Source organism: Canariomyces notabilis (genome assembly GCF_033297395.1).
Source record: "Canariomyces notabilis strain CBS 508.74 unplaced genomic scaffold N656scaffold_14, whole genome shotgun sequence".
Lineage (NCBI taxonomy): Eukaryota > Fungi > Ascomycota > Sordariomycetes > Sordariales > Chaetomiaceae > Canariomyces > Canariomyces notabilis.
This window is the reverse complement of record NW_027041836.1, coordinates 110747-135055: the sequence shown is the minus strand read 5'-3', so window position 1 is coordinate 135055 and position 24309 is coordinate 110747. Positions and strand designations below refer to the sequence as shown.

Sequence of the window (24309 nt, the reverse complement as noted above, 5' to 3'; positions counted from 1 at the left end):
TTACGCAGAGCACTGTATCTCTCATGCAATCGGCTGCCCATCAGTACATGCCTTATTCAGTGCCCAGACATATCAATCGGCCCCCCCTATGGCTAAACGGCATCAGCGAAGGATTTCTCGAGATTCGCGCTATACGACTTGGGCGGTGCACCAGGGTTTTACGTTTACAACTGGAAGCGCCTAAGCCGATCCGTCAAATTGTCAGCCTGCTCGACAATATGCCCATGGAGCCGGTGCTTCGGGATAGCAAGTTATCGGTTGGAAACGCAGATACCCCGGCCGCACGTGCCCGTCTAGTCCGAAGTCTCACTTCCCACAGCATGATGTGGAGTAGCGCACCCGCTCGAGACGTGGACCACGTACTGCGAGAGCTGGAAAGGGAGAAAACGGCCCAACATTCGGACAGAGCTTCTTTCATTGATGGATTGCTTGGTAAGTCCATATTCGCACTCTCCTCTGGGGTCTTTGCCATCGGTCCGCGAGGTGTGGAGGTGGGAGACGTGGTCGTCCAGACATACGAGGGCTCGAGTGTTCCCTTCATCTTACGATGCTGCACGATCACGAGAAAAGGCCAAGAGACTTGGCGGCTTGTCGGTTGAGCATACATCGATGGTGTTGTCAAACGTGGTGACTACGACGAAGAGGGAGATTCTAAAGGTTTCAGCAAGCTCGATCTGGGTTTGGGCAAGGAAGCTCATAGGTACAGAATCTATTGAGGCTCACCGCCATGGAGAGACAGAGTACTGTACGGATATGTACATGTATTTAGGTATCGCAAGAGCTTAGGCCAGCTGTGTTCCTGAAGGCGCGCACCGTCGCATGCACCTGCCGGCTTTTATCTAACGTCACTGGCTGCGCCTTCAAAAAAGTGGGGAGGTGGGTAAATTCTTGGCAGGAGTGAACAAAGCCAACAAGGGTTGTCAGTGCATGTTAGTTCAGGTGTCCGGCCAACGGGCTGAATGTAAATAAAATCCGGTGGTTGGGACAACCGCATCAGGGACTGGGCCAGTCCAACCCGCGCATTCCCAGGATACTCCAGAAAATCGAATGGCAGGTTTGCGAACGTGTTTGAACCGAGTCTCCAGAATCATTCCAGCCACCTGCATTCTCTCCCACAGATTGAGCGTCTTGAGCATTCGTAAGGTTTGTCCCAAGCTTCACTTGCACTTTCCCTGCATCGTTCTACGGTGCATTCCTGCTTCTGCACTGCTGCATCTTGAATCGAGATCTAACATTGGCGCTTGCACAGTTCAGGATAACCACCCCAAAAGTCTGGCATCCAAACCAAACTGGTGTTCTACCTGACTGTCAGTCTGCGACGTCCGACTGCGCCGGCAGCGCAGCGCTTCTTCCTTAACCCCAGCTTTGTAGTTCCCCCTGTCCTGCAACAGCCGACCGTTGCTCGGCTCGATCCAGTCGCATCTTGCAATTCCTCTGCAGTTTCCCAGCGAAGCAGCACGAGACATCGGTCGGACCGAGACGAAGCAAGACAACGAGACAGCGGGAAAGAGGCTGCTCGCCACATTCCAACGCCAGCGCGTCACGGATTGGAAAGGCGAGATTTGTCGGAAAAAGGTGGACTGACTTACTTCGGCTGCGCTTGCTGCCCACCACACCCGCAACCGTCGCTCCGAAGATCGCGGAGGGCCGGTGTGGGTTCAACGACGGGAGCGGCATCACGCGCGGTCGGAAAACAAAGAGGTGTAGAAGGGGTCTACTACCGTAGCATCAGACCAAGATGGCGACGGCGTTTCAATTAGGATGGTACCGTATGTCTGCCCTTTAAGAACCGCGAACGAAGGCCTAGCTCCCCGGGGTGGTGCTGCTGCCGACTGGAATGAGGGCGGCTTGAGAAGGAATGAATGCCTTTGCTGACATGTTCCAACAGGATGGGTGCCGTTTCTGGGGTATCACCACGTGTTGATGATCTTGATAGCGGTCGCAATAATATTGCTATGTAAGCCTCCCTCCCTCAACCGACCGGTCACATTCCAAAAAGACAGCATCACTAACCCAACCCGAATCTTTACAAAATCCAGCCCTCCTCCTCGCAGGGTGTTCCTCCTCATCACCTCTAATCCCCGACATTTTCCTTCTCTCGCTCTACTACGAACGGTACACGGCCGTGCCCGACACAGCACAGGTCGACTACAACGTCAACAATGCCATCGCCAACATTGTGGGCGGCGCCCGCCTCCAGGCACGCGTGGGTTACTTTGGCATCTGTGTCAGCCCGGACGGCGGGTCGTGGCTCTGCAGCAACAACGCGACGACGCTTGCGAATGAAGTCTCGGTCGACCAGGACCCGCTGAATCTTGTCTGGCTGGCGAGTCAGTTTAAGGATATGATTGTCTTTCCTTATCTACTGTACGTTCCTCTCCTCCCTTCTTCTCTCTGACGGTGTTCGTTCTAACCGGCGCGCGCGCGCAGCATCATCGCAATCATCTTCGCCTTCATCTGTCTCCTCCTGCTCGCCACCTTTCCCGGCTGGCACGAGGAAGAGGACAGCGAAGGGTCGGAGCGGGAAGTGAAACCGTTTCCGTCCCGCCCTGTCAGCCAGGTGGCGCTGGCCATCATCTTCATTGCGTCCATTTTTGTGCTGGTGTCGGTCCTGTGGCAGCACACGGCGTCGGTCGCGGCCAGCATCATTGCGCAGGACCTGGCCAACGGAAGTGTTTTGTCCGGAGTGGGCACGTCGGCCATGGTCATGGGCTGGTTCAGTTTTACGCTGCTCATTGTGGTGACCATTGGATTGCTGGTTATGATTTTGAGCATGCAGGTGTTGGCGACTATTATGGATTGATGATGATGTTGATGATGGCTAGGTTGGGATTGATTGCCGCGGAAGGATGGAATCTTGTTTGATTACGCTGCTGTACGCGTCGTCACATGTTACGGGCCGACGGACGATATGAGGATGAGTCGATGAAAGGGGTTTCTGCTTTGGGATGATAGATGATCGGGTTCGTTTTGCGAGGGGTGTACCGAACCACAACAACCAAATTACCAACCAACCAAACTGACCTGGTGATCCTACTGGGGTGGACCGAGACGAGAACCGAGTTATGATACCTCGAACGACGGACGGAGGAAGCGATTCCATGTTAGGATCTGGGACGAGGACAGGGACAGCAAAATCCGCCATCATCCCGCTCATAATTCTTGGGCGGTTGTCTTGTTTGCAACGGGGAGGCGGTGTGGTCTTGTGTTTTTGTATCTGAGCTGGGACGAGTTACGGCGGGGTTTTTCCTCTCTCAATGTGTGCATATAATGGATATAAAGAGTATGTATGGGGCCAAGCCAGGCAACGGCGAAATGAGTATCCAAGCTCTCCCGTGTTGTTTTGGTATTGTGAGGGATCATCATGAGGAGGGGTTCTTGTTGGCATGGAGCCAGCCGTATGAATGGAATCGGAGTTCAAGGCGGGCGTACATAGAACAATGCATGGCTTTCTGCGGTGTACCTGTTTCGTTGACGCTGGTATGGATGGTGATTCACGTCGCATGTACTCCGTAATTAGGAGGTAAAAGGATCCCTCGGCAGATAGCCCAGAGAAGTACAGAAATTTGGAGTCAGACCACTTCACAAAGGCATAACAAACAAATAGAGTTGGTTCATAGAAGTTGCTAGCTTGGCAATCCGATACTGCAGATTTCGATATTCATGATTACAACTAAACAACTACAATTTCCAAAAGTATTTATCCAACGACTGAACTGTCTGGCGTCAGCAATGTATGCATATCCCGGTACAAGATCAACACACACAGAACGCCAAACACCGTCCAAACCACCGCATGCTAATCAAAAGACCCATCCTGCCATGCTACGTCGGCCGCCTGAACGGATGCGCCTCGGTATTCAGCACCCATTCATCCAGCGAAATGACGTCGGGCGTCGCAAAGAGCAGGTAAAAGTACTTGAGCGTCTCGGCCAGCCAGAAGCTCTCCATGCTGTCCTCGAGGATGATTGGCCCATCACCACCATCAGTAGTATTCGACACCAACGAGGACGAGGAAGAGACTGAGACGTCGTGGATGGCGCTGTGGCCGACGTCCGTCCGTGTCGCGCGGATGATGGCCTCAAACATGCGCCAGCCTTTTTCCTGCCAGATCGGGTCGCCCGTGATGCGGTACATGTACCAGACTGATTCGATGGCTTCGGGTCTGTTCATTTGGGAGGTTAGTTTAGGTGGTCGGGCGGGTGGTGGTAGGTAGATTGGGAAGCTTGTCTTATGCTTTTTCCTCCCTTGTTATACTACTTACCTGAGGAGGTACCGCTTGTCGTTCAGCGAGACGAATCCTGGCGGGATGTGCTCCTTTTCGATGCGCTGAGCGACGTACTCTTGGTGGGTAAGAGGCTTGACTGGTTCGGCAGGCAGCCATAAATCATCGCTCATTGGCTTTTGATCGTCCTGGTCCAGGGCCGCACGTCTGGAGGTGCCGTCGGAGTTGTGGTCGAGGCTGTCCTGAGGGTTCTGCGCCCGCGTCTTCTGCTCGGTCGTCTCCGAGAAGGGATAGTGACTTGACGCGGGCCCGCCTGGAGTATCCAGTTCGGCCATAGCATCTCGTTTCTGGACTCCGGGTCGTGGCAATGTGTCTCGGTCCTTCAGATCACTGGTTTGTGAGCTTGGTAGGTGGGCTTTTCCTTCTTCGCCAGGGAGTGTATTGTTCACAGGACGCTTCTTGCGCTCCTCTTCCTCAGCTGCTTTACGCCGAGCTTCTTCGCGACGCTCTTCCTCTTCGGCTGCCTTTCGCTGAGCTTCCTCACGGCGCTTCTGCTCTTCGGCCTGCTTCCGGCGGGCTTCCTTTTCCTTCAATTCCTCCACCTCCTTCTTCCACGCCGCTTTTCTGGTGTAGTAGTCTTCCATCAGCGACTCTCTGTGGTCCGCCTCGGGATCCAGTCGCTCGTGCCAGGCCGTCTGGTTCCAGTGGCAGTCATCGGGTCTCACGCAGGGTATGACTGCTGCGGTCTCGGGCATAATGCCCGTGGGCATCACATCGTACGCCCAGACGCACCCATCGGTCAGCCTCTTGGCGACCTCGACGTCCTCGGGCCGTTCGAAAATCTTGCCACCAAGGCCAAACATGCCTCCCAGGAAGCAGGTCAGATGGGTTACCTCCCACTCGTAAGTCAGTCTGTCGGCGGTCCCGTCAGGACTAAAAGCCTTGGCCGAGAACAGGATGTCGGGGTCGTCCTTTGCCATTGGGCGGTAGAGGAGATAGTTCTTTACCGCGTCTACCACCTTTTCGTGCATGGTGCGATACTTGGGTTCCAGCCCGCCCAGGAGGAGATACTGCTTCGGGAAGTACTCGTATGCCGAGTCTTGGCTGCCACCCATGCTGTACGAGCCCCCGCCTCCCCAGCCGCCACCTGTCAGCCCCTGTGGAACGCAGTCAAGATGTTTCGGTACATTCCTGGCCCTAAAAGGCTCTGGGGCTGTGGTAGGGGGTCCGTCTCGCTTTCCAAGTCCGTTATGGAGCGTTACATTACCCCCAACCTCTGTTCCTGTGCCTAGGCTGTCAACTGACTTGAGCTCAGGTTCAGCATTCCCCAAAGTTTTTGTGTCAACGTCGGAGGACAGTTCATTGCTGCGTGACTCGGACTTGACAGGCGCGTTTGGAGCATCATTGGCTCGTTTCTCCGTGAAGGTATTACCTCGGTCGCTTGCCGTTGACGGCGAAGGAGCAGTGCGATTACAGCCAGATGCGTCCAGGCGCTCGGGGAAGATACCCGGAATTGCCGTGCCGTTTGGCCGGTTCTGGAGGTCTTCGAGCGCATCGGTGATGCGCGCAATGGCGTCGTAGTACTTGTTTTTGCCAGTCAACTGGGCGAGGCGAGTAAACTCCATGCTCATGGAGCCAATTTCTGCCACGCTCACGTCCGCGGCACGTTTGGGCTCCGTGTTGAACTCGGGCTTCCAGTTGTAGTACAAGATGGGCATTCGATTTGGCGTGTCAAAGACGCTCATGAGGATTTCGGCGAGCTCAACAGCCTTTTCCAGCAGGGCGGGATATTTGCCTTTGTGCCCTCCCGTCACGTCATAGGCCGCAAGCAGGCCGCCCAGGTACCGGATGATGGTCTCGAATACCGGAATGTCAGACCGGTACGGAGTGGTGCCAAAATCGATCTCCTTGACCGCCTCGACAGCCTCGTCAAACTCGTCGTTCAGGCCCATGATCCAGAGCGTGTCTAGAGCGTCGACCAGTGTGGCGGCCCAGCCGCAGAAGGGATCTTTGGACCTCTTCGTGACGGGGGTTAACTCGTCATGAGTCCAGGCGTACGTCTTGTAGCCGAACCAGGCGCGTTGGGCTTCCGCCCTGACCTTGGCCAATCGCAACTCGCGCTTCTCCTGGGCTTCAGGCGACTCCTTCCCAAAGGCGAACTGGATCGAAGGAATAGGGTTGGGCTTGCCGGTGGGCAGCATGATGAGTGACTCCTCGGGCACAGGGAACCACTCGGAAGGCTTCTGCCAGTGCACAGTGGTGCTAGTGGGGGCCAGGTGGCCAGTTGACTCTGTTGGCGGGTAACCAGGGCGGACATTGTCGGTCTCATCCTGGTACAAACCTTGCTGAGACGGCGGCTTCCTGTCGGGTACGGTGGCCGGGGCCTTGGTCGTTTTGGGCCGTTCGACGGCGGTATCCTCCTCCGACTCGGCCGAGACGGGCACGTTGGTGGGCAGGCCGTAGCCTCCCCTGACCTCATCGGCTGTCTTCAGCTCGGGAAGTTTGATTACAGGTTCCTCCTTCACCTCGGGTTCGTTAGAACTGTCCGGGCTAGGCCCATCGCGGTCATGGCTGTCGTGGTGGACAGGCGGAGGGCGCTCCTCTGGTGGCGGCCTGATATTGTGGTGGCCTGGCCTGGACTTGGGCTTGGGATCTGGCGGTGGGGGAGGGGGTGGAGGGGGAGGAGGCGGGCGTTTGTGGTCTTCATCATGGTTATGGTGACGGTGAAAGTCCTTCCTACCAGACCAGAGACGCTCAGGGCGATCCCACTGGGAGTTCTTGGAGACTTGGTAGAGAAGAACCGTGATGACGGCGGCGCAGATGAGAAGGACGCGGTAGCGCCGAAAGCGGAACATGGCGAGGGCGGAAAGAGGGAGCGGCAGGCCGTCGAGGGCCTCGCGTGAGGTGTGTGGCGATGGGCTACACAGACACGCTTCAACCACGACCCCTGGATGGCATGGCTGGGGACTGGCGCACTGCTGGGGCCGAAGTGGCAGAGACAGGACCAATATCAGAGCGGCGACTCTTTAGCGGATGCGATAGGAGATCAGAGCAACAACAGCATTAGGAAAGAGACCAAGAAATACTTCGTACAAGAGACTCGACGGATGCCAGCAACGTTAAGAAAGGACACACAATGCACAAAGGGCCAAGCCAAGCCACAGCCCAAAGTGGCCAGCGGACAACGGAAAATTCATCGTGCAAGGGCAGGCTTCCTGCGGGAATGTTGGACAGGGGGATGCGCCAAGGCTCTCGTAAGTTATTGAATTTAAGTCTTGGCATGTGTCTCAATGGTGGGTTAGGGAGGGGAGAAGGAGAAGCAGTCGATATCACTTCAGGCAGTTGCTTTACGGCTGAATTGTTCTGTGGAGTTGAGGGTATTTATCGAACTAGTGTAAATGCAGTATGCATCTTTTTAAGCATGAACTGATGTGGAAAGAAGCTCCCACTACGTATGTAAAAAATGTACCTTACCCTTGTTCGGCGTGACACCCATGAGAGTGTCCGGTTATCTTGTACGGCTTCCAGTGTCTGCAAGAGAAGAGCTGCCGGTACAATAGTCAATTTACTTTCAAAATTTGCGTGATTGCTCATGAGAGTGATTATCCCTATCGGTAGTTGTTGTATATATACTTGTAATTGTTGTGTACCCAGAACTTTCCTGAAGTGTCAAGGGTCGTCTGACCTCGCCCTGCGTTCGTTGCGGGGGCTGCAGCATGCGCTTTTCAATGTAAGCCACTATTGAACTGTACCGTATTGTAATTCATCCAGCTGGGCAGTTATAAGATGTTGAGTTACAATATTTTACCGTCATGGAATTCCAGTACAGTACCAATGTACGGAGTATTACTTCGGATCTTCAGGGTCCAGACCTGAACCGTCACGACCGAAAATGCAAGGGATTGCAAGGGATCGACTGCATGTGCCGAATGCCGAGAGACTGGGGTAACACATCAACCAAGATTCATCAATCACATTCCCAACCATCAACCATGAATTCAGCACAATCTGATATTGTAGTTGGACGACACACCAATGAAGAAAATCACACAAAGTTCTATAGCTGACTCAGCTGACTTATTGGCTTCCGTCCCCAACTTCTTCAATCCTAGAAAGGAGGCCTACGTTGGTAAACAGAAGCTGGTTGAGAAAGAGTCAAAAGGCAGCGCTATAGCAGAGACAACCTATGACTGCGCCGAATCTCTCTCGGCTCGTTTTGGCCAAGAGTCTTCTATGAGACAGCCATAACGTGCTCACGGGCATAGTTACAAGCGAGATCTTGTAGTGTCTAGAACCGAGCCAACCACGTTGAACAACCCCGAACACCTTATCAAGCGCAAAAGGAATCATGGACGAAGGAAGGAATGGGACATCCCACTTCGCCGGCATCTGCATCCATCATCTCCCTGTTTAGGAAACCGACGAACCTGGACGACAACGAAACAATCATTGCGGGTTAGGTTACAAAGTGAATCCTTTGCAACCGGGCCTCTTCCTTTCCCTTCCGGCCTTCCAGCCTTCCCTTCCCCCCCTTCTCACCCCGTCCACCAACTTTTTAATTCACCTTTCCGAACAGATACAGCATCGTCCTAAACTGTACTCTATTACCCATGACCCAAGCCAATGGCCTGCACCAGCAATCAGGGGAAACACTGCAAGCCCAGCCAAAAAGGACAGAATAAAACCTTCCAACTCCCAACTCTTTTATATCAAAAACAGAACAGCAACCCCCCACCCCGCACATACCGCGGAGAGTACTCAATACGTGCCCCTGATTTTGGCATACAATTCAGTATCCAAAAAGCTATAGTTAGGATCCAGCTCGCAAAACGGATGCTGCGAGAGTAAAACATCAGCGGTCGGCCGCTCGCTCGGGCTCCTGTAAACAAAAACATTAGCTTCCCCCAACTCAGACTCTTCAAAAGTATTTCTTCCGGGATCACGTACACTTGGAAACAATCCAGCATAAAAGCAATCGCAATCGGACTAATCTCCTCCCGAATATCATCCGGAATTGGCGGCGTCTCTCCGTTAGCAATCTTATAGATCGCCCCAACAGCCTCCTCTTTGCTCCACGGCCGGCGGCCGCAAAACATTTCCAGCACCACACAGCCCAGCGACCAGATATCCACTTTAGCACTGTACCCTTCGCCCTGCGAGCGAATCACCTCGGGCGCCATCCAAAAGACAGACCCTTGCATCGAGTTGGTCTTGTCGTTGCCATAGATGTTGTCCGTCTTCTTGCTGATGCCAAAGTCGCTAATCTTTGCCGTGCCGTCCAGATCCAGCAGGATATTGTCCGCCTTCAGGTCGCGGTGCAAAATGCCCTCGCGGTGCAGGTAGGCCAGCCCCGAAAGCGTCTGCCGCGTGAGCGACGCCACCACGGGTTCTTCAAACTTGCCATGCTTGCGCAGACACGAGCCGATGGAGCCACCGGAAATGTATTCGAGGAAAATGGAGATGCTCGTCTCCTTCCGCTCGCACCCCAGGTACTGCACAATGTTGACGTGGTCGAGGTGCTGCATCGTGTCAATCTCCTGGTCGAGCGCCGCCACCAGCTCCTGCATCTTCTTCTTGTCGCCCTGCGCCGCCTTGGGGTTGACCTCGACCTCCTTGACCGCCAGGAACTCGCCTGTCGTGGCGTTCATGCCCAGGTACACGCGCCCAAACGTGCCCTTGCCGATCAGCTGGCCCTTGAACCAGCGGAATGTCGTCTGCCGCTTGGGGACATTGTTGTTGTTATTGTTGTTGTTGCTGTCGCGGTTGCGCTGGCTAGGCAGGCTGTCCTGCGGGATCGTTGTCAGGCCCATGGCCATGTTGAGCGACCCGCGCTCGGGCCGGATCTGTACAATGTTTGCGTTGAACATCTTTGTGCTCTTGCGGCGCATCAGCGTCGTGGTTCTGTCGACGCCTGCCGACGCTGCCTGGGCGCCCACGTTGCCCGATGTCTGTGTGTAGCGCTTGTTCGCTTCGAGTGCGCCCCGAGCAACTTCTCTGATTGACTTCATACGACCTAAGCCGCCAGAGCGCCGCACACTGCGGCTCGCCAAGGTTTGCATAGACGCAGGCCGAGACTCGAGCGCCTTGAGAGTAGACTCGTCTGATCCCAGCGTGTCGCTCTCGTTGTAGAGGGTAGATATTCTGCTAGACGGCGCCAGTGAAGCCGGCAGCGGCGGCACCGGCGGTGGTCCAGTGTCTTGGGCCCCGCTCTCTTCGGCGATCGGCGAAGGGATGTCCTGGTCAGCTCCTTCTTCGAGTACTGGCTGGTCAACATCCACGTTGGGGAAGAAATCCTCGAGGTTGTTGATAAGTGCATCGGTAGGGGGGCGGTTCGCCCAGACGTCCTTTTCGATAAAAGATTTGCGTCTGCCGAGCTTGCTGTCCCGGTCCTCCGAATCCCATCCTTCCGATCCCGGTGTCCCGGGAGTGCGCCGGTGCGACGAGCGCGTGCTTGTCTCGTCATCATCGTCGTCGGCCGGAGTCTTCGCCCCAACGCTCGACTGGGGCGAAGTGAAGGCGACCGACAGCGTCTTTTTGGAACGTTTAGTATTCACGCGCAGGCTTGGGCGCTTGCCGTTGCCATCCACTGCCCCGTCCTCAGCCGTCGCTGGACTCTTGCCCTTGATGCCCGAGTTGCGCGCTGAGATGGGGATCGCAAAGAGCCCATCATCAGAGTCGTCGTCAGAATCCTCGTCGGCGACTTTCTTCGCGAGGAGGGTGGATGCCTGGGAGAATCTGACATCGTTGTCCTGGAAATCCGTGTCCGGCCCGTGAGACTTGCGCTTGTTGGCTGCCGCGCTGGAAAAGGACTGGCTCGGCCGCCGACCGGAGCTGGGACTGATAGCCCCCGGAGACGGAGCCCGTGCTGCTGGGCCCGTGGAAGCCTCCAAGCGTCCCGGGAGTCGATCGCCGCCGAACCCGTCGTCGTTGGAGCCGCGTGGCAGGTTAGGAGTCCCGTTCGGCGAGTAGTCCGGAACGAGGAACGGCACGTTCTTGGAGCTCCAGGTAGTAGACCCCGGTGAGCCTGGTACAGCTCCCAGCCTTGGGCTCGCCCCGCCAGAGCCAGAGCGAGACCGCTGCCCGAAGTCGACGGTGGACATGGCGCCCTTGGCCTTTTCGCCAACCTCGCTAGTTGTGATGGGAACGGAGGAGACTCGATTAGGCGACAGCGCCCTCTGACCGCCGGCCACAGGGTGACCGATACCACCCATGCGCCCGCCCATACCCACCAAGAGCTCATGAATGCCGCCTGCCGGACTCGGCACTCCCGGGCGTCTCCTTTGTTTCTCAAGTGTAAGCTCGTCACGCAAGTCGGATGAAGTGCGTCTTTGATAACCGCCCTCTACGCTACCCTGGGATCCGCGCGGGGCATGGCCCCTCCGCCTACTCAGCGAATCCGCCCTGATCTGTGTGAGGGACGGGTTGCCCGGCGGAGCGGGGGCCTCGCGCTGCGGAAGCAGTGTATCCGTCTTCTTGTCCTCGTAAGGAGAGAGCCTCGGCTGGTCAAAGTCGACGTTCCTGCCGACAATACCGTATGGAGTCTCCGTAGCCGGGCTGGTCTCCTTGACCCCAATGGCCTGCCTCCGTTTCGCAAGATACTCTTGCTGCTTTCTGAGCTGCTCCGTCCTATACTCAATCGCCTCCGCCGTCAGCACCCTTTCATCTCGCTCGTTTCCAGACATGGTATTCTGTCTTGATGTGGGCGGCGATGAACTGGCCCGCCGCCGCGTGCCGTTGAGTTTGGCATATGCCTCCTCGTCCATCGGCACCGTAAGCCGCCCGGACGAGGAACTCTGGGATCCCCCCGGTCGTACAAACAACTTTAGCGTCCCGGCGGCGTCCGCCTTGAGCTTCTTGGTCATCATAAGTTTCGTATCGTCGAGCGGCTCCTCATCATGCTCAAATTTGCCCAGTTCAGTCAGGTAGATCTGTGCACCGTCGCCGTCCGGCAGGCCAAGATTGATACAAATCAGCTGCCGCAGGTCCGATGACGTGTCAATGTCTGTGACATCGAGCATGCGGTAATTCCAGCAGTCAGCGGTAGCAAGAATGAAAACGCGTGGGCCGCTAGTCCGCTTAGCGCGGAGTAAGGCTGCATAACCGTGGTCATTGATGAGGCCGGATCCCGGGCGGTCCAGCGAGGTCTCGCTCCCGTTGGCAGTGCGCGCTCCCCCCGGAGGGTGCGGCTTAAAGGACAGTCCAGGACTGGTCGGGGACTCCTGGCCATCGGCTCTCTTCTTGCGGCTGAGGAAAGAGAGGAACGAGGGCGTGCCCTTTGCGCTTCCTGGAGGGTCGGATCCCGCGCTTCTGTCCCCGGGTTCTTGCGGCGAGGGCCGGCCACCATCCTGGGCGTACCTTCGACTGCCCCCAATCGCATTGACCGCTTCAGCGATATTCAAGCCGCTCTTCAGCATTGCAGCTGCATCAGGCGGAACCCCAGAGCCGTAAATGGCTGCATTCGACGAGACCGAGTCGGTGCTGTTGCGTGAGTGATGGCCGAATCTGGCGCTGTGAGGCGAGGCCGACGCGTTGCCCGCAGTGGAAGAGGGAAAGAGGCCGGACTGGGGATTAGGGCTGCCGCTAAGACTGTCCTTACCGTGCGGTGTCGGCACCCGGAACGTGACTGCCTCACCTGACTCACTAACGCTTGGACTGTGGCGGCGGGCACTGTCAATGTCGATGTTTTTCAGGGCGCTCCTGTGGTTTGACTCGGAGCTCATCATGCTGCTAAGCGTTGGCACCGACGTTGACAGTGACTGTGAAAACCTCCGACCACCAAAACCTGGACCCGGGGCCTTGATAGGGGTCTGTTGTCAAATGTCTGTCAGCTCTTCTTCCTTCTTCTTTTCATTTCTTTTTTTCAATTCCATTGCAGAGAGACTCTTTTGTCCCCGCACTTTCACTTACATTAGGAGAATCACCAGAATCAGCTCCAGCACCGGGAGCAGGAGCTACGCCAGACTCCTTGCGGCTATGTCCAGTAGACGACGTCTTAGATGTCTCGACCGGTTTTCCCGTGACAATGCTACGGATCAGACGCCGCATCCGTTTTCCTTCTTCTCTCTCTTTCGGCTGATCCCAAGGCGTCCCGCTATTCCGGCATTCTATGAGCAGGCGGGGATATACTTGCTGATGCATCATGCCAAAGTTACCGCGACCGCCGCGGCTGCCTCCAAGCTCGAGGAATTGCATCCCATAGAGATTCAAAAACTTGAACGTCTCCTGCCACTCCTTGGAGAAGTTATTGGCCTGAAGCCAGGCTATCACCCTGTCCAACGGCCACTGGGCGGCTATCTCGGCGGGAACCGACGACGCGTGCGTGGCATTGCTCATGGTGGATGACCCTCGCTGGGCCATGGCGGTAGCATAGAGTCTGTCCCTGCCCGACGTCTCCTCCAGTGGAGTGGCTGCCGCCGATTCCATTTGACCCCCGGCGCTCCACCCAAGACTGATGTCGTCCGCCAAACCCAGGCCAGGGATCCCAACACCTTCGCCGAAGGTGTCCCCCTGCGGGATATACGTCGCGCTCATCTGCTCACTCGGAGGAGGCGGCGGGGGCACCGTCAGCGTCGGGCCCGACGACGTGGCAGCATTGGCGGCCGCGAGGGCTTGTGCGTGCAATTTCGGGTTGTAGGCCTGCAGCACCGTGGCCCCGTTGTTGCTCGGCGGAGGGGGTGGGATATTGAAGGTCGTCCGTCCATCATATGCACGGCCCCAGGCACCGTGCCACGGCGCGGAGCCCAGGGCGCTCGCTGGCGGCAGGGCGCTCGACGGAAAGGCGGTATTGGGAGGCGGCCCCGGAGGTGGAGGGAGCAAAACCGCTGCGGAGGTGCCCGGGGCGCTGGGGTAGCGAGGCGGAGGAGGAGGGATCGTCATCATGCTCGGTATTCCGATCGAGGGCGGCGGCGACATGGGCGGGGGCGGAGGCGGCACCTGGAAGGGCCGTGTCGCATCTCGCTGTCCATTCTGGTACATGGCTTTTGGCTGCGTCCTAGACGCAGCTTCCTGGGCGATGGAGAGGCGCCGCCGGCGTCACCGGGGGGTTGATGTGGGCGATCGGATCGGCAGGCACAGTGTGGGCGCCGTCGGCGAACCGTGGTGACGGCTTCGGAGGGACTCGGGGTACTTTGGAGGATGACAATGGAGAAATTGGCGAAGCTCCAAGGAACGGTGCAATCGGTCAACGCTGTCACAGCAAAGTGACTGTCGGTTCGGAGCCCTCGTTCCTAGGGGCTTTTTGTGAGGTCTCAGAGTTGATGTCGGCGCCGTCAGGCGGTTTCACGCCACTCTGGGCGGCACAGCAAGCGCCCTCAGAGTGGGAGCAGCTCAGCGGCGGGAACGGGACGCTAAGCGCGGGCGCGGGCCTGTCAAGGCGCAAATCGCATTCTGGCAGAGATGTCGAGATTGGCAACAATGATATCAGTACGATACTTTGCGTGTGATGGTTGAAGGCAGAATTTGGTGTGTGGCCTAACCAAGCAGTAACTGGTGCGTTTGCTCCTATCCCTTGCTGCTGCGTGGGCCGACAGTTCTAATTTCTTTGTGAGAGTCCTCGGCGACGACAAATTGCTGATGCAGCTGCCTGAGTGTCGTACAGTACACGAGTTACAGCTCGCTGCACGTCTCAAAAGCACATTAGCGAATGGGACAGCGGGAACTTGAGAGCGGGGCCCGTGTTCTTATCCAACCGGCCAGGTCCGCGGGAGGGTGGGGTGCCGGTCTTCGCTGAGTTCGCGCGCTGTCTGCTGTGATCCCGTTTGAAGCCGGTCCCTGTCGAATCATTCCTAGGGCCCGGAGAGACCCACTTTTACAGTTCAACCCTTGTTTGTTTGTTAGCGCGGGACTCTCGACAGGGGTCATTGTCCAGAAATCAGAGAAATGCCTCTCATCAGCCAGAGCAATTGATTCAATGCAAGAAAAAAGAGTATCTAGCATTACTCAAGAAGACTATTCTCTTTAGAGCCTTTCTTTTTCATAGAAAATCGGGCGTTTTGGTGTTGAGATTGACATCTTAGGGCTGCCCCCGGTCTTGAAGTCAGGCGCTAACGAACAAACAAGGGGGGGACTGTACCCTAGCGTAGCACCGCCTGCTGTCAATCACTGTTCCGCAACTCACCGCAGCCAGTTACACCACGGGTTGCCCTGGTTGCTCAGCAACACCCATTATTCGCTGCTCACGAAGAAAACAATCGCAGTGGTGTAACTTAGGGGGCAGCCGCCTCGAAGTGACAGCACACTGATAAGTTGCATTATCTCATTTCATCAAGTTCACATATTTCCGACTTTGCTCTGCTCTCAACATTCCTTGGGGTTTACTACATACATTGTGGCAGGTCAAGTGCCAAGTTCCATTGAGAACACCCATTCCGACATAAGAATATCCTACCAAGGTTACTGTCCTACTTGTCGCTGGCCTCTGAACGGAAGCATGGGTGGATGTGGGGACAATGGCGACTTGCAATCTTGGAGCTCATTTTGAGCGCTTGTCGATCCACGACGAGAATGGGGAGGATCAGAAATCAAGAGTGAGCGACCCCTTTCGTAACTCATCGGTCGACGTTATGATCTCAACGTGTTACAACAGAGCTAATCGCCCACATTCCATAGTAGGTCAAACCCACCGCGACATCTCTCGCACACAGCTCAAGTCGGCCAAAGCTCGTCAAATTACCCCTGCAGAGTCAGAAGAACAGCACATCCGCAGCATCACCGCGCAAAGCGCCTCCAACCCGGAAACCTCTTCCTGATGCAGCTCCGCCAAACCTAGCAGAGGCTCAACAGCCCGACCACCACTCAGTAGCGCCTCTCATCCCCCAACCCTCCCCCAAAACCCTGCACCTTGGCCTATTCGAAGTCGGCAAGCCGCTCGGCAAAGGCAAGTTCGGACGCGTCTACCTCGCACGCGAGCGACAGCACAACTTCATCTGCGCGCTCAAAGTCCTCCACAAAACCGAGCTGCAGCAGGCGCGCGTCGAGAAGCAAGTCCGCCGGGAAATCGAGATCCAAAGCAACCTGTGCCACCCCAACGTGCTGAAACTGTACGGCCACTTCCACGACAGCAAGCGCATCTTTCTCGTGCTTGAGTTTGCGGGTCGGGGGGAGTTGTACAAGCACCTACGGAAAGCCGGGCGGTTTTCAGAGCCTAGAGCTGCGGGGTACATCGCCCAGATGGCTAGTGCGCTGAGGTATCTGCATAGGAAGCATGTTATTCATCGGGATATTAAGCCCGAGAATATCCTGGTGGGGATTCATGGGGAGATTAAGATTTCAGATTTCGGCTGGAGCGTGCACGCACCGGGGAATAGGAGGACCACGATCTGTGGAACGCTGGATTACCTCCCGCCGGAGATGGTTAAACCCGGTGGCGGTGGTGGCTCGGAGGACCGCTCATATGACGAAAAGGTCGATCTTTGGTCGCTGGGGGTGTTGATGTACGAATTCCTGGTGGGAGAGGCGCCATTCGAGGATACACCTGTCATGACGCACCGGCGGATTGCACGCGCGGATATGACGGTGCCGGCGTTTGTTAGTCCTGAGGCGAAGGATCTCATTCACAAAGTAAGTGGCATTTTCTTCTTGGTTGGTTCGCTGTTGGACTGAAGATTGACGTGTTCATACACAGTTACTCGTCGTCGATCCTAAAAATCGGCTCCCCCTTGAGCAGGTGGTGCAGCACCCTTGGGTGGTCAAGCACTGCGTCAAGGGTGAGTCTACGAAACAGCATTGATGTCCTGGAGTTGCCAGCGAGTTTGTTAGAGCCATATTGCATTGTCGGAGCACGGGGCAGCGGCGTTTGGGTTACCTAGCCACGTGGTTGGCCTTTTAACGCAGTGATGTATCGGGAATGTTTCGGTCTGTGTTCTGGGAGATTTCCAGTCAAGTATAGGGTAGGCCGGAGCATGGAAGGCGTCAAGGAGCATTTCATGAAGGCCAGCCCGGGTAGTTGGACGGTTTACTGTCTATTCCTTGTAGCGCATAAGGTCCCTGGGATGGGGGTAGTTACTGATGATGGTTCCATGGTCCTCTCCTGGGTGAGTAGATAAACAGCCATCAATGTCCGAAATTTTGACCGGGATCTGGCACACCAGAAATTCCCTTAGCTGTTTGACTATTTCTCGGTGATTGTTGACTATACTCAATATCGGAGGTCAGTACCATATATGCAAACTCGCTCATAAACCTTCTCTAAGGAGGCAGAAACACATAGGATTTCGAGCAGCGTGGAACCTTCACTCCTTAGAGACGACATTACAATCCATATATATACGGCGGGATGATGTAGTGGAAACGCTTGCTGCGGTTATCCAGGCTCGGCTCAATATAGCCATCCTCCCAAAAAGAAAATGTACAACCGAAACTCCTGCTCATCCCACGTATGCACGCCAGAGCAATATAAACAAACCAAACAAACCACCTCATAACTTGCCCTCTGTGCCCGCCCGTTCTACATGAGATTGCAATTACTCCACGCACCCTGGTTACATTGCTCATAAAAGTCCTCGGGGCCCTCTCCAGCATTATGCTTCCTCACAACCCCCGACACCTTCAGTGTCTGTGTCCCATCATCGTGCCACCAGCGTAGCCGCTGCAGGAGGACCGTCTCGTCCTCGTCGCTGCTAATCTCCCACTTCCCCGAGCTCACCTCGACCGAGCATGCGTCTTTGGGGAAATGGTACTCGGGCAGGAACACTACCGTCGGAGCATCCGTGTCAGCCGCCTTGGGCGCCTTGATGGTCAAGTGAAAGAAGCAGCGGCGAAGATCGAATCCGTAATCTGTAATAACTCCTGCGGCGCAGATTGGCGCCGGCCGTACGTACGCCTCAGCTGCCCGATGGCCGGGGGCGGCGGTCAGTTCTGGTTGGCGCGTGGTAGCCTCTGATGATATCGATGGGTTAGTGATCGATCGTTTGAGGTTGGCTGGCGTGACGCTACCATCGTCGTCTTGCTCTTCCCGCGACCCGGCGGCACTAGTGGTGGGTTTCAGGAGGCTTGAAGTCGACCCATCGAGCTCTGAGCTCCGAGGTCGCTGTGGGAGGGGAAGGAGTTTATCGTCGACTGAGAAGATGGAGAGGTCTTCGCCATTCCAATGGTCTCCCCTCTCGTGGTTGTTCCGGGACATGTACAGCCACAAGGTATAGCCTTCCAGCCCGGCACCTTCCACGGCATAGTGATTGGCATCCATAGCTGCTGACTGGCTTGCATAGTCGCCCGTCTTATAGGCGTACTGGTTGTCCATGTCGTAGGGGATGCCGAACTCTGTCATTACGCAGGGGTGGTTTCCGATGCGGTCAAGTCCTTCCTGGCGCATAGCCGCGTGCTGGTCCTTGAAGCAGTTTCGGATTGCCGTCTCCCCCAACTTCACCGCAAAGGCAGGATGCCAATACCGTCCGCGAAGCACGCCGATGACGTCAACATTCCAGTTGCGATTCCACTTCTTCGTCATCAACGTGATCCCATCGTACCAATGGGGCGCATACACAAGTAAAGGGTCGTCGCCGTCGGGGGTGTCTTTGATTTGCGGTGGAAGTTCCATGGCAGGCCCTTGGAGCAGCATGATTGCATCCTTATGGTACGTCCGGATCAAGTCGCGATATTTTCGGTAGAAATCCATGAAGTAATTGTTTGTGAAGTAAGGGTAGTCGATGGTGTCTCCGGTGGTTGGGTGTTTTCCAAAATAGTCCTTTTGGAGGAGCGTGTCGGTAGATGGATCCCAAACACCATGCTGCGCCCATACGCATTCTCCTAGCTTCCACCCCGGGTCTCTCTTATACCCATAACGCGAATCGTCGTAGCCGACCGGCAGCCACGCAATCTCGCCATGAGGGTCAATCAGCGTCCTCCCGACTTTATACGGGCCGAGTCCGCCCATGTCCCACGTCTCAACCTCCACAGCCCGGCCCGACCCAGTCAGTATCGTCTGCCATATCGTCGGGCAGGTTCCCTTCTTCAGAGCCTGCTCCTTGGGTATGACACTGATATCTTCGTATCCAATCATGCCTTTGTTCGGTTCGTTGAAGCTTTCCCAACCAAAGACGACGTCGTTTTCGATGTCGCCGGCTTCGTGGATACGCTTTGCGAGATGGGCACATGCTCGGAGGAAATGGCCCTGGAGGTAATCTTGAATGTTCATGCCGTCAATGATGCACTTTGGCGCAAAGTCCTTGCCGGCGAAGAAGAGGGTGAACAATGTGGCGGCAGCGAGGCGATAATAGTTTGTTGCCCAGATCATTTTTGGGTATGTCTTCTCCTCCGGGTATGTATTGTGTACAATGGCGGCTTCCGTTGCCGCAAAGCTCTGGGGGTTGAGGCCGGCCGCGTACAGCGTCCACATTGGCGCACCCGAGCCACCAGAGAAGCGAGACCACTGCATAATGGAGCGTTAGCTTTGTTCTCGATTCAGCGAGATTCTCGAGGCGAAAGAACTCACCACATCCTGGTGAGGGTCCATGAAGATATAAAAGCCGTAGCTCTTTGCCGCCCTAAGGATCCCGATGGTATTCTCTATCCACTCCTCGTCGTAGATCCCCGGCCCGGCCGCCTCGATCGCTTCCCACGTAAAGACATAGCGGATCGTGTTGTAGCCGAAGCGCTTTAACCGCGAGAAATGAAGATGCGCCTCGTCCTTAGAGAACGGTCTCTTTGAGAAGCTGACATTGTCGCCGTCGAAGAAGTCGTCAGGGACGTGTGAAGGCTGGTCGGGTCTGCTAGGGTATTTGGCTTCGCCGGCGACATTGATGCCTCTAAGGATGACCTGCCTGCCATGCTCGTCGCAGAACTTGCCGTCTTCGATTGTAAGGCGAAAGCCGGCCATTGTCTGCGTTTACGAAGTTGCGATACCGGGATGCGGCGGATCCGCGGGCGACGAAGGGGCGGTCTTGTCTTGGTTAAGTAGAAAGGTAGTTCACAGCAGGCGAGAATGGAAGGACAAGAGGCCAAAAGTTCAGCCAAGATCGAAGTTCGAGGATGGTCACCAATGACGTGTGGTCAGGTGGCAACCACAGCGCCAACAGGCACTACCTTAGCTAACCAACTGATTTCAAGGGAGCCATCGTGTCACCACTGTACTGAACGCTGTCCCTCTCCAGCAGATCAGATGTCTAGCTGCAAAATGATTCGTAGCAGTCTCGGATACGACGGGTAGTATATCTGTGGCTTGGGGGTTACTTCAACCTATCTTGTTTTCCACTCTCTTTTTCCCTGATCTATCTATCACCTTTAGTTTCTGACTTTCTGTTATCTCTTTTCTCCCTGAAATGGATGACGGTCTGAAATGCAGCGGAATGATTACGGTACTGTAAATTTCAAAAGGGTAGGATGGAGGGTTAGGGTTAGCATGAATCCTTGACGCGAACCCACCCAGACACTTTACGCGTCGCGGGGCTTCGACGCGTCTCCCAAAGGCAACCCCCAATGAGCAAACAATTACAAGCAAGCGCCTGCCGGGACTTACACCAATTGATGTCCTCTACTACCAACCTGCTATCATCTGCCCCTCTATTTCTTTGGATAGCAACATCATCAATTGACTTGGGAAATCCGCAATTGCAGCATGCCGCACTCTGTTTCCCCAGCAGCTGAAGAAGGCTCGACTCCTCTCTCAGCGACTCAGATGGACCAAGACTCCCCGGCCGCGGCAGGCAGTCAACCCGGTCAGCCGGCAGAGGAGGATACGGTGATGGCCGATGCTAGTGGAGACGAAGCAGAAGTTGAAGCAGTGAAATCATCAACGGATTTGCCAGAGGCCAGAAACGAAAAGCAAGAGATCAAGGCGGAGGATTTGTTCAACGACATCGACTCAGACGACGACGATGAGTTTCCCACATCGAGCAATCCCGCCAAGGGTGACATGCCCACCTCCACAGAACCGCAGTCCTCACCAGGGTATGGCTACCCTCAGCAGCACACTGTACCCAAGAAACGCGTGCTAACCGTAACCAGTGATGTGGACTACGGGGCTGGGAACAAGGAGTTGATGCGCATTTTCTATCAACGATTCTTTCCCTGGAGATACATGTTTCACTGGCTGAACCACAGCCCTACGCCCACGAATGACTTCAAGCATCGTGAGTTTAGTTTGTGGACCGGCGACATTGTGTTCCGGTACCAATCATATAACGACTACGAATCGTGAGCCCACTCCGGCCCCTTCGGTAGGCGTATATGCTGAACTTTGAACAGATTTCGCAAAGACATAATACAGCGGTTACCCGACCGTGTAGAAATTGGCCCTGTCTATACCGCCAACCCGCGGGATCGCAAGGTTTTCCGCAATTCAACCGCGTTCCGGCCCCTTGCGAAGGAGCTATGCTTTGATATCGATTTGACAGACTACGACGACATACGAACGTGCTGTGACAAGGCCAACATCTGCATAAAATGCTGGCAGTTTATGACGATGGCAATCAAGGTCCTTGACACGGCTCTGCGGGAGGACTTTGGCTTCCAGCACATCCTCTGGGTCTATTCAGGCCGCCGAGGTGTTCACGCCTGGGTGTGCGATAAGAAGGCCCGGGAGTTGGACGACCAGCAGAGGAAAGCAATCACCGGCTACTTCGACGTCATTCGTGGACCAAAGGAGAGTGGGAAGAGGGTCAATCTCCGCCGGCCGCTTCACCCCCATCTGTCGTAAGTTGCGACCTATTTACTCTCCCTCTCCCATCCCTCCCAATGTTACAAACCGGTTGTCTTACCCCTGAACGACACAGACGAAGCCTAGACCTCCTCAAAACCCACTTCCAATCCGACGTCCTCGAAGTGCAAGACCCTTGGCGGTCACCCGAAAAAGCCGACTACCTCCTCCAACTCATCCCCGACCCGGACCTGCGCGAAGCATTGCGCAAAAAATGGGAATCCTCACCCGGTTCCGCATCATCACGGAAATGGGCCGACATTGACGCGCTAGCACAGACGGGGAGCGCGAGCAAGACGCTCGACGCGCGCGACCTGCTCGACGCCAAACAGGACATCGTCCTGGAGCACACGTACCCGCGCCTCGACGTGGCCGTCAGCCAGCATCTTAATCACTTGCTCAAGAGCCCCTTTGTCGTGCACCCGGGCACGGGCCGCGTCTGCGTGCCCATCGACAGGGATGCGCTTGAGGAGTTTGATCCGCTTGGCGTGCCAACGGCACAGGGCCTGCTGCGTGAGATTGACGCGTGGAATGATGGCTCTACGGGCGAGGGGCAGCAGGAGGATGGTGGAGGTGCGGTAAAGCATGTCCAGGACTGGGAGAAGACGAGCTTGAAGCCGTATATTGACTATTTCCGGTCTTTTGTTACGGCGCTTATGAAGGATGAGAGAGAGATTAAGGTGAAGCGGGAGCGTGACGAGGAGCAGGCGGAGTCCTTGGATTTCTAGGGGTGGCTGTACTGTATGCTTTATTGAAAGGGGTCGAAGGTGTGGTTAGTTAGAAATAGGACAGGCTTTTGCGGGTGGTGTACGTTGGTCGGCACGGATATCACGACTTCGCCTTGACGGAGGAAGCAAGCTGATTATTTGTGATGTATATCGGATTATGGGTATCTTGCATATATTTTATATTTTTACATACTGTCCCGCTTGAGAGACAGCTTCCTTTGCTATTGCGACGCACCTTCCTGCGAAGCGGCCGGTCCGTCTACACCACACGTTGTCCCCTGGCCATCTGACCGTGGGTCCCCTTCCGCAGCAGCCGGTTCCGCCTCCTCCTCCTCCTCCGCACCATCCTCGTCTCGCGTTACTGCCTCTGAGGAGTCACGACTCTTTAGGGAGCCACCTTTGCGTTTCGGAATCACATCCATAAACGCCTTCCCCCAGTCACCGCACTCCAACCACTTGGCCATAATCTCCACCACTTGGTTGGTAGTCAAGACGTAGCGGCTCTGCATTGCCATGTACTCGCCGATCGGCAACTTGGCGGTCCGGACTTTGTATTCCCTAGCGCGCTTGTAACAGAGGCCCTTTTCCCTGTTCCTGTCCACTAACCCGCCTATTACATAGCTTGTGTTCGCTTCCAGCCGTTCAAGCGTATAGGGTGAATCCGAGGTGAGATAGACAACCGAGCGGTCAACATCCTCGGGCTCGGGCTCGGGCACAGCAGATGGGTCTTCCGCAGTGCCAGAATCAGGGGCAGTTGCCGGATTGCCCTCGCAGGGTTTGACCAGATCGATCACTTCGCCGCCGTGCGGGCCAGTCATTTGTTCGTGTGCGTGTCTCGCAGCCTCCAGGAAATCACCCTCGTGGATGCAGACGTTCTTCCAGTTCTCGTGGGTGTTTTTGAGCACCGTCTCGAAGCGGCTCTTGAGCTTGCCCTTCCACGAACTGATGTGCAGACTGGCCTGGTACTTGGACTTGCGATTCATGGCGTAGGACCGCACAATCTGACTCGACAGCGAGACGATCTCGGGTTCGTGCATGTATTGCTCAAAGTCGCAGTCGATAATGAACGCGACGGGTACCGGGCGGTATTTCCACGGCTCTTTTGTTGTTGTCTGCAGCACTGTGGCCGGGTCAATGCCGGCTGCCTCGGCCTCGGCGAGTTTGGCTTCCTTTTCCGCGCGCTTTCTCGCCTGGCGCTCATGCCGCTTGTCTTTGCGCTTCGCCTTGCGGTCCTCCTTGTATGCTTCCCACTGCTGCTGTCGTCTCAAGCGCTTGAGCTGATTCTTGGATATGGGCTTGTCCGCAGCCGCCTCAACATTCGCCTCGTGAGCTGTTGTCGACTCCTCGATTGAGGGCTCTTCGTCGTCGCCGCTGGCCGGGGAGGTCTTTTTGCCAGTGCGCTCGAGCTCATCCTCGGCTTTTCGCTTGCCATTGGCCACGAAGGCCGGTTCGGTATTGTCGGCGGATCCGGCAGTGTCCTCCATGTTCACGTCTCGGGCGTTTTTTGACCCAATTTCTGTTGCCATGGCTTGGGTAAGAGAGTGACGATTGGTTGTGTTGGAGTTTGACGCTAAATACCTAAGTGGAGGGTGGGGGAGAGGTGAAGCTTCACCGTAATTAATTTCTGCCACGAGATGAGGGGCAGAATCAAGCTCAGTAAGCCTTTTAGGTAAGCGGTCAATATTTGACCCCCTTGACGCGTCTCCCATGTCCCGACTTCAATTGAG

General features: G+C 55.7%; 7 protein-coding genes across 7 annotated transcripts; 3 read left to right on the top strand and 4 right to left on the bottom strand.

The window, feature by feature from the left end:
• Positions 1-1738: 1738 nt before the first annotated feature.
• N656DRAFT_769199 (membrane fusion mating protein FIG1) lies at positions 1739-2803 on the top strand (the record flags this gene model as incomplete). The annotated part of the gene is made up of 3 exons (XM_064813685.1): positions 1739-1769; positions 2040-2367; positions 2431-2803. The coding sequence occupies 3 exons, from the start codon at positions 1739-1741 to the stop codon at positions 2801-2803; spliced, it is 732 nt and encodes a 243-aa protein (XP_064669111.1).
• Positions 2804-3622: 819 nt separating this feature from the next.
• Positions 3623-7080, bottom strand: N656DRAFT_754946 (glycoside hydrolase family 47 protein; the record flags this gene model as incomplete). The annotated part of the gene is made up of 5 exons (XM_064813089.1): positions 3623-4165; positions 4265-4393; positions 4529-4577; positions 4770-6609; positions 6664-7080. 5 exons carry the CDS (start codon positions 7078-7080, stop codon positions 3826-3828), a joined length of 2775 nt encoding a protein of 924 aa, XP_064669110.1. The 3' UTR covers positions 3623-3825.
• Positions 7081-8983: 1903 nt separating this feature from the next.
• On the bottom strand, positions 8984-14200 carry N656DRAFT_711193 (Pkinase-domain-containing protein; the record flags this gene model as incomplete). The annotated part of the gene is made up of 3 exons (XM_064811734.1): positions 8984-9104; positions 9173-13032; positions 13133-14200. 3 exons carry the CDS (start codon positions 14198-14200, stop codon positions 8984-8986), a joined length of 5049 nt encoding a protein of 1682 aa, XP_064669109.1.
• A 1256-nt stretch (positions 14201-15456) lies between these two features.
• Positions 15457-17316, top strand: N656DRAFT_138948 (kinase-like protein). Its single transcript, XM_064808611.1, has 3 exons — positions 15457-15750; positions 15836-16783; positions 16848-17316. The coding sequence occupies exons 1-3, from the start codon at positions 15673-15675 to the stop codon at positions 16950-16952; spliced, it is 1131 nt and encodes a 376-aa protein (XP_064669108.1). The 5' UTR covers positions 15457-15672; the 3' UTR covers positions 16953-17316.
• Positions 17317-17318: 2 nt separating this feature from the next.
• Positions 17319-20457, bottom strand: N656DRAFT_845873 (glycoside hydrolase family 5 protein). Its single transcript, XM_064819214.1, has 2 exons — positions 19653-20457; positions 17319-19589 (listed from the first exon to the last, which is right to left on the bottom strand). Exons 1-2 carry the CDS (start codon positions 20034-20036, stop codon positions 17670-17672), a joined length of 2304 nt encoding a protein of 767 aa, XP_064669107.1. The 5' UTR covers positions 20037-20457; the 3' UTR covers positions 17319-17669.
• Positions 20308-22765, top strand: N656DRAFT_780242 (prim-pol domain-containing protein). Its single transcript, XM_064815342.1, has 4 exons — positions 20308-21106; positions 21164-21352; positions 21404-21850; positions 21931-22765. Exons 1-4 carry the CDS (start codon positions 20775-20777, stop codon positions 22580-22582), a joined length of 1620 nt encoding a protein of 539 aa, XP_064669106.1. The 5' UTR covers positions 20308-20774; the 3' UTR covers positions 22583-22765.
• On the bottom strand, positions 22726-24144 carry N656DRAFT_780241 (uncharacterized protein). The gene has a single exon (XM_064815341.1). It carries the CDS (start codon positions 24064-24066, stop codon positions 22804-22806), a length of 1263 nt encoding a protein of 420 aa, XP_064669105.1. The 5' UTR covers positions 24067-24144; the 3' UTR covers positions 22726-22803.
• Between the last annotated feature and the right edge of the window lie 165 nt (positions 24145-24309).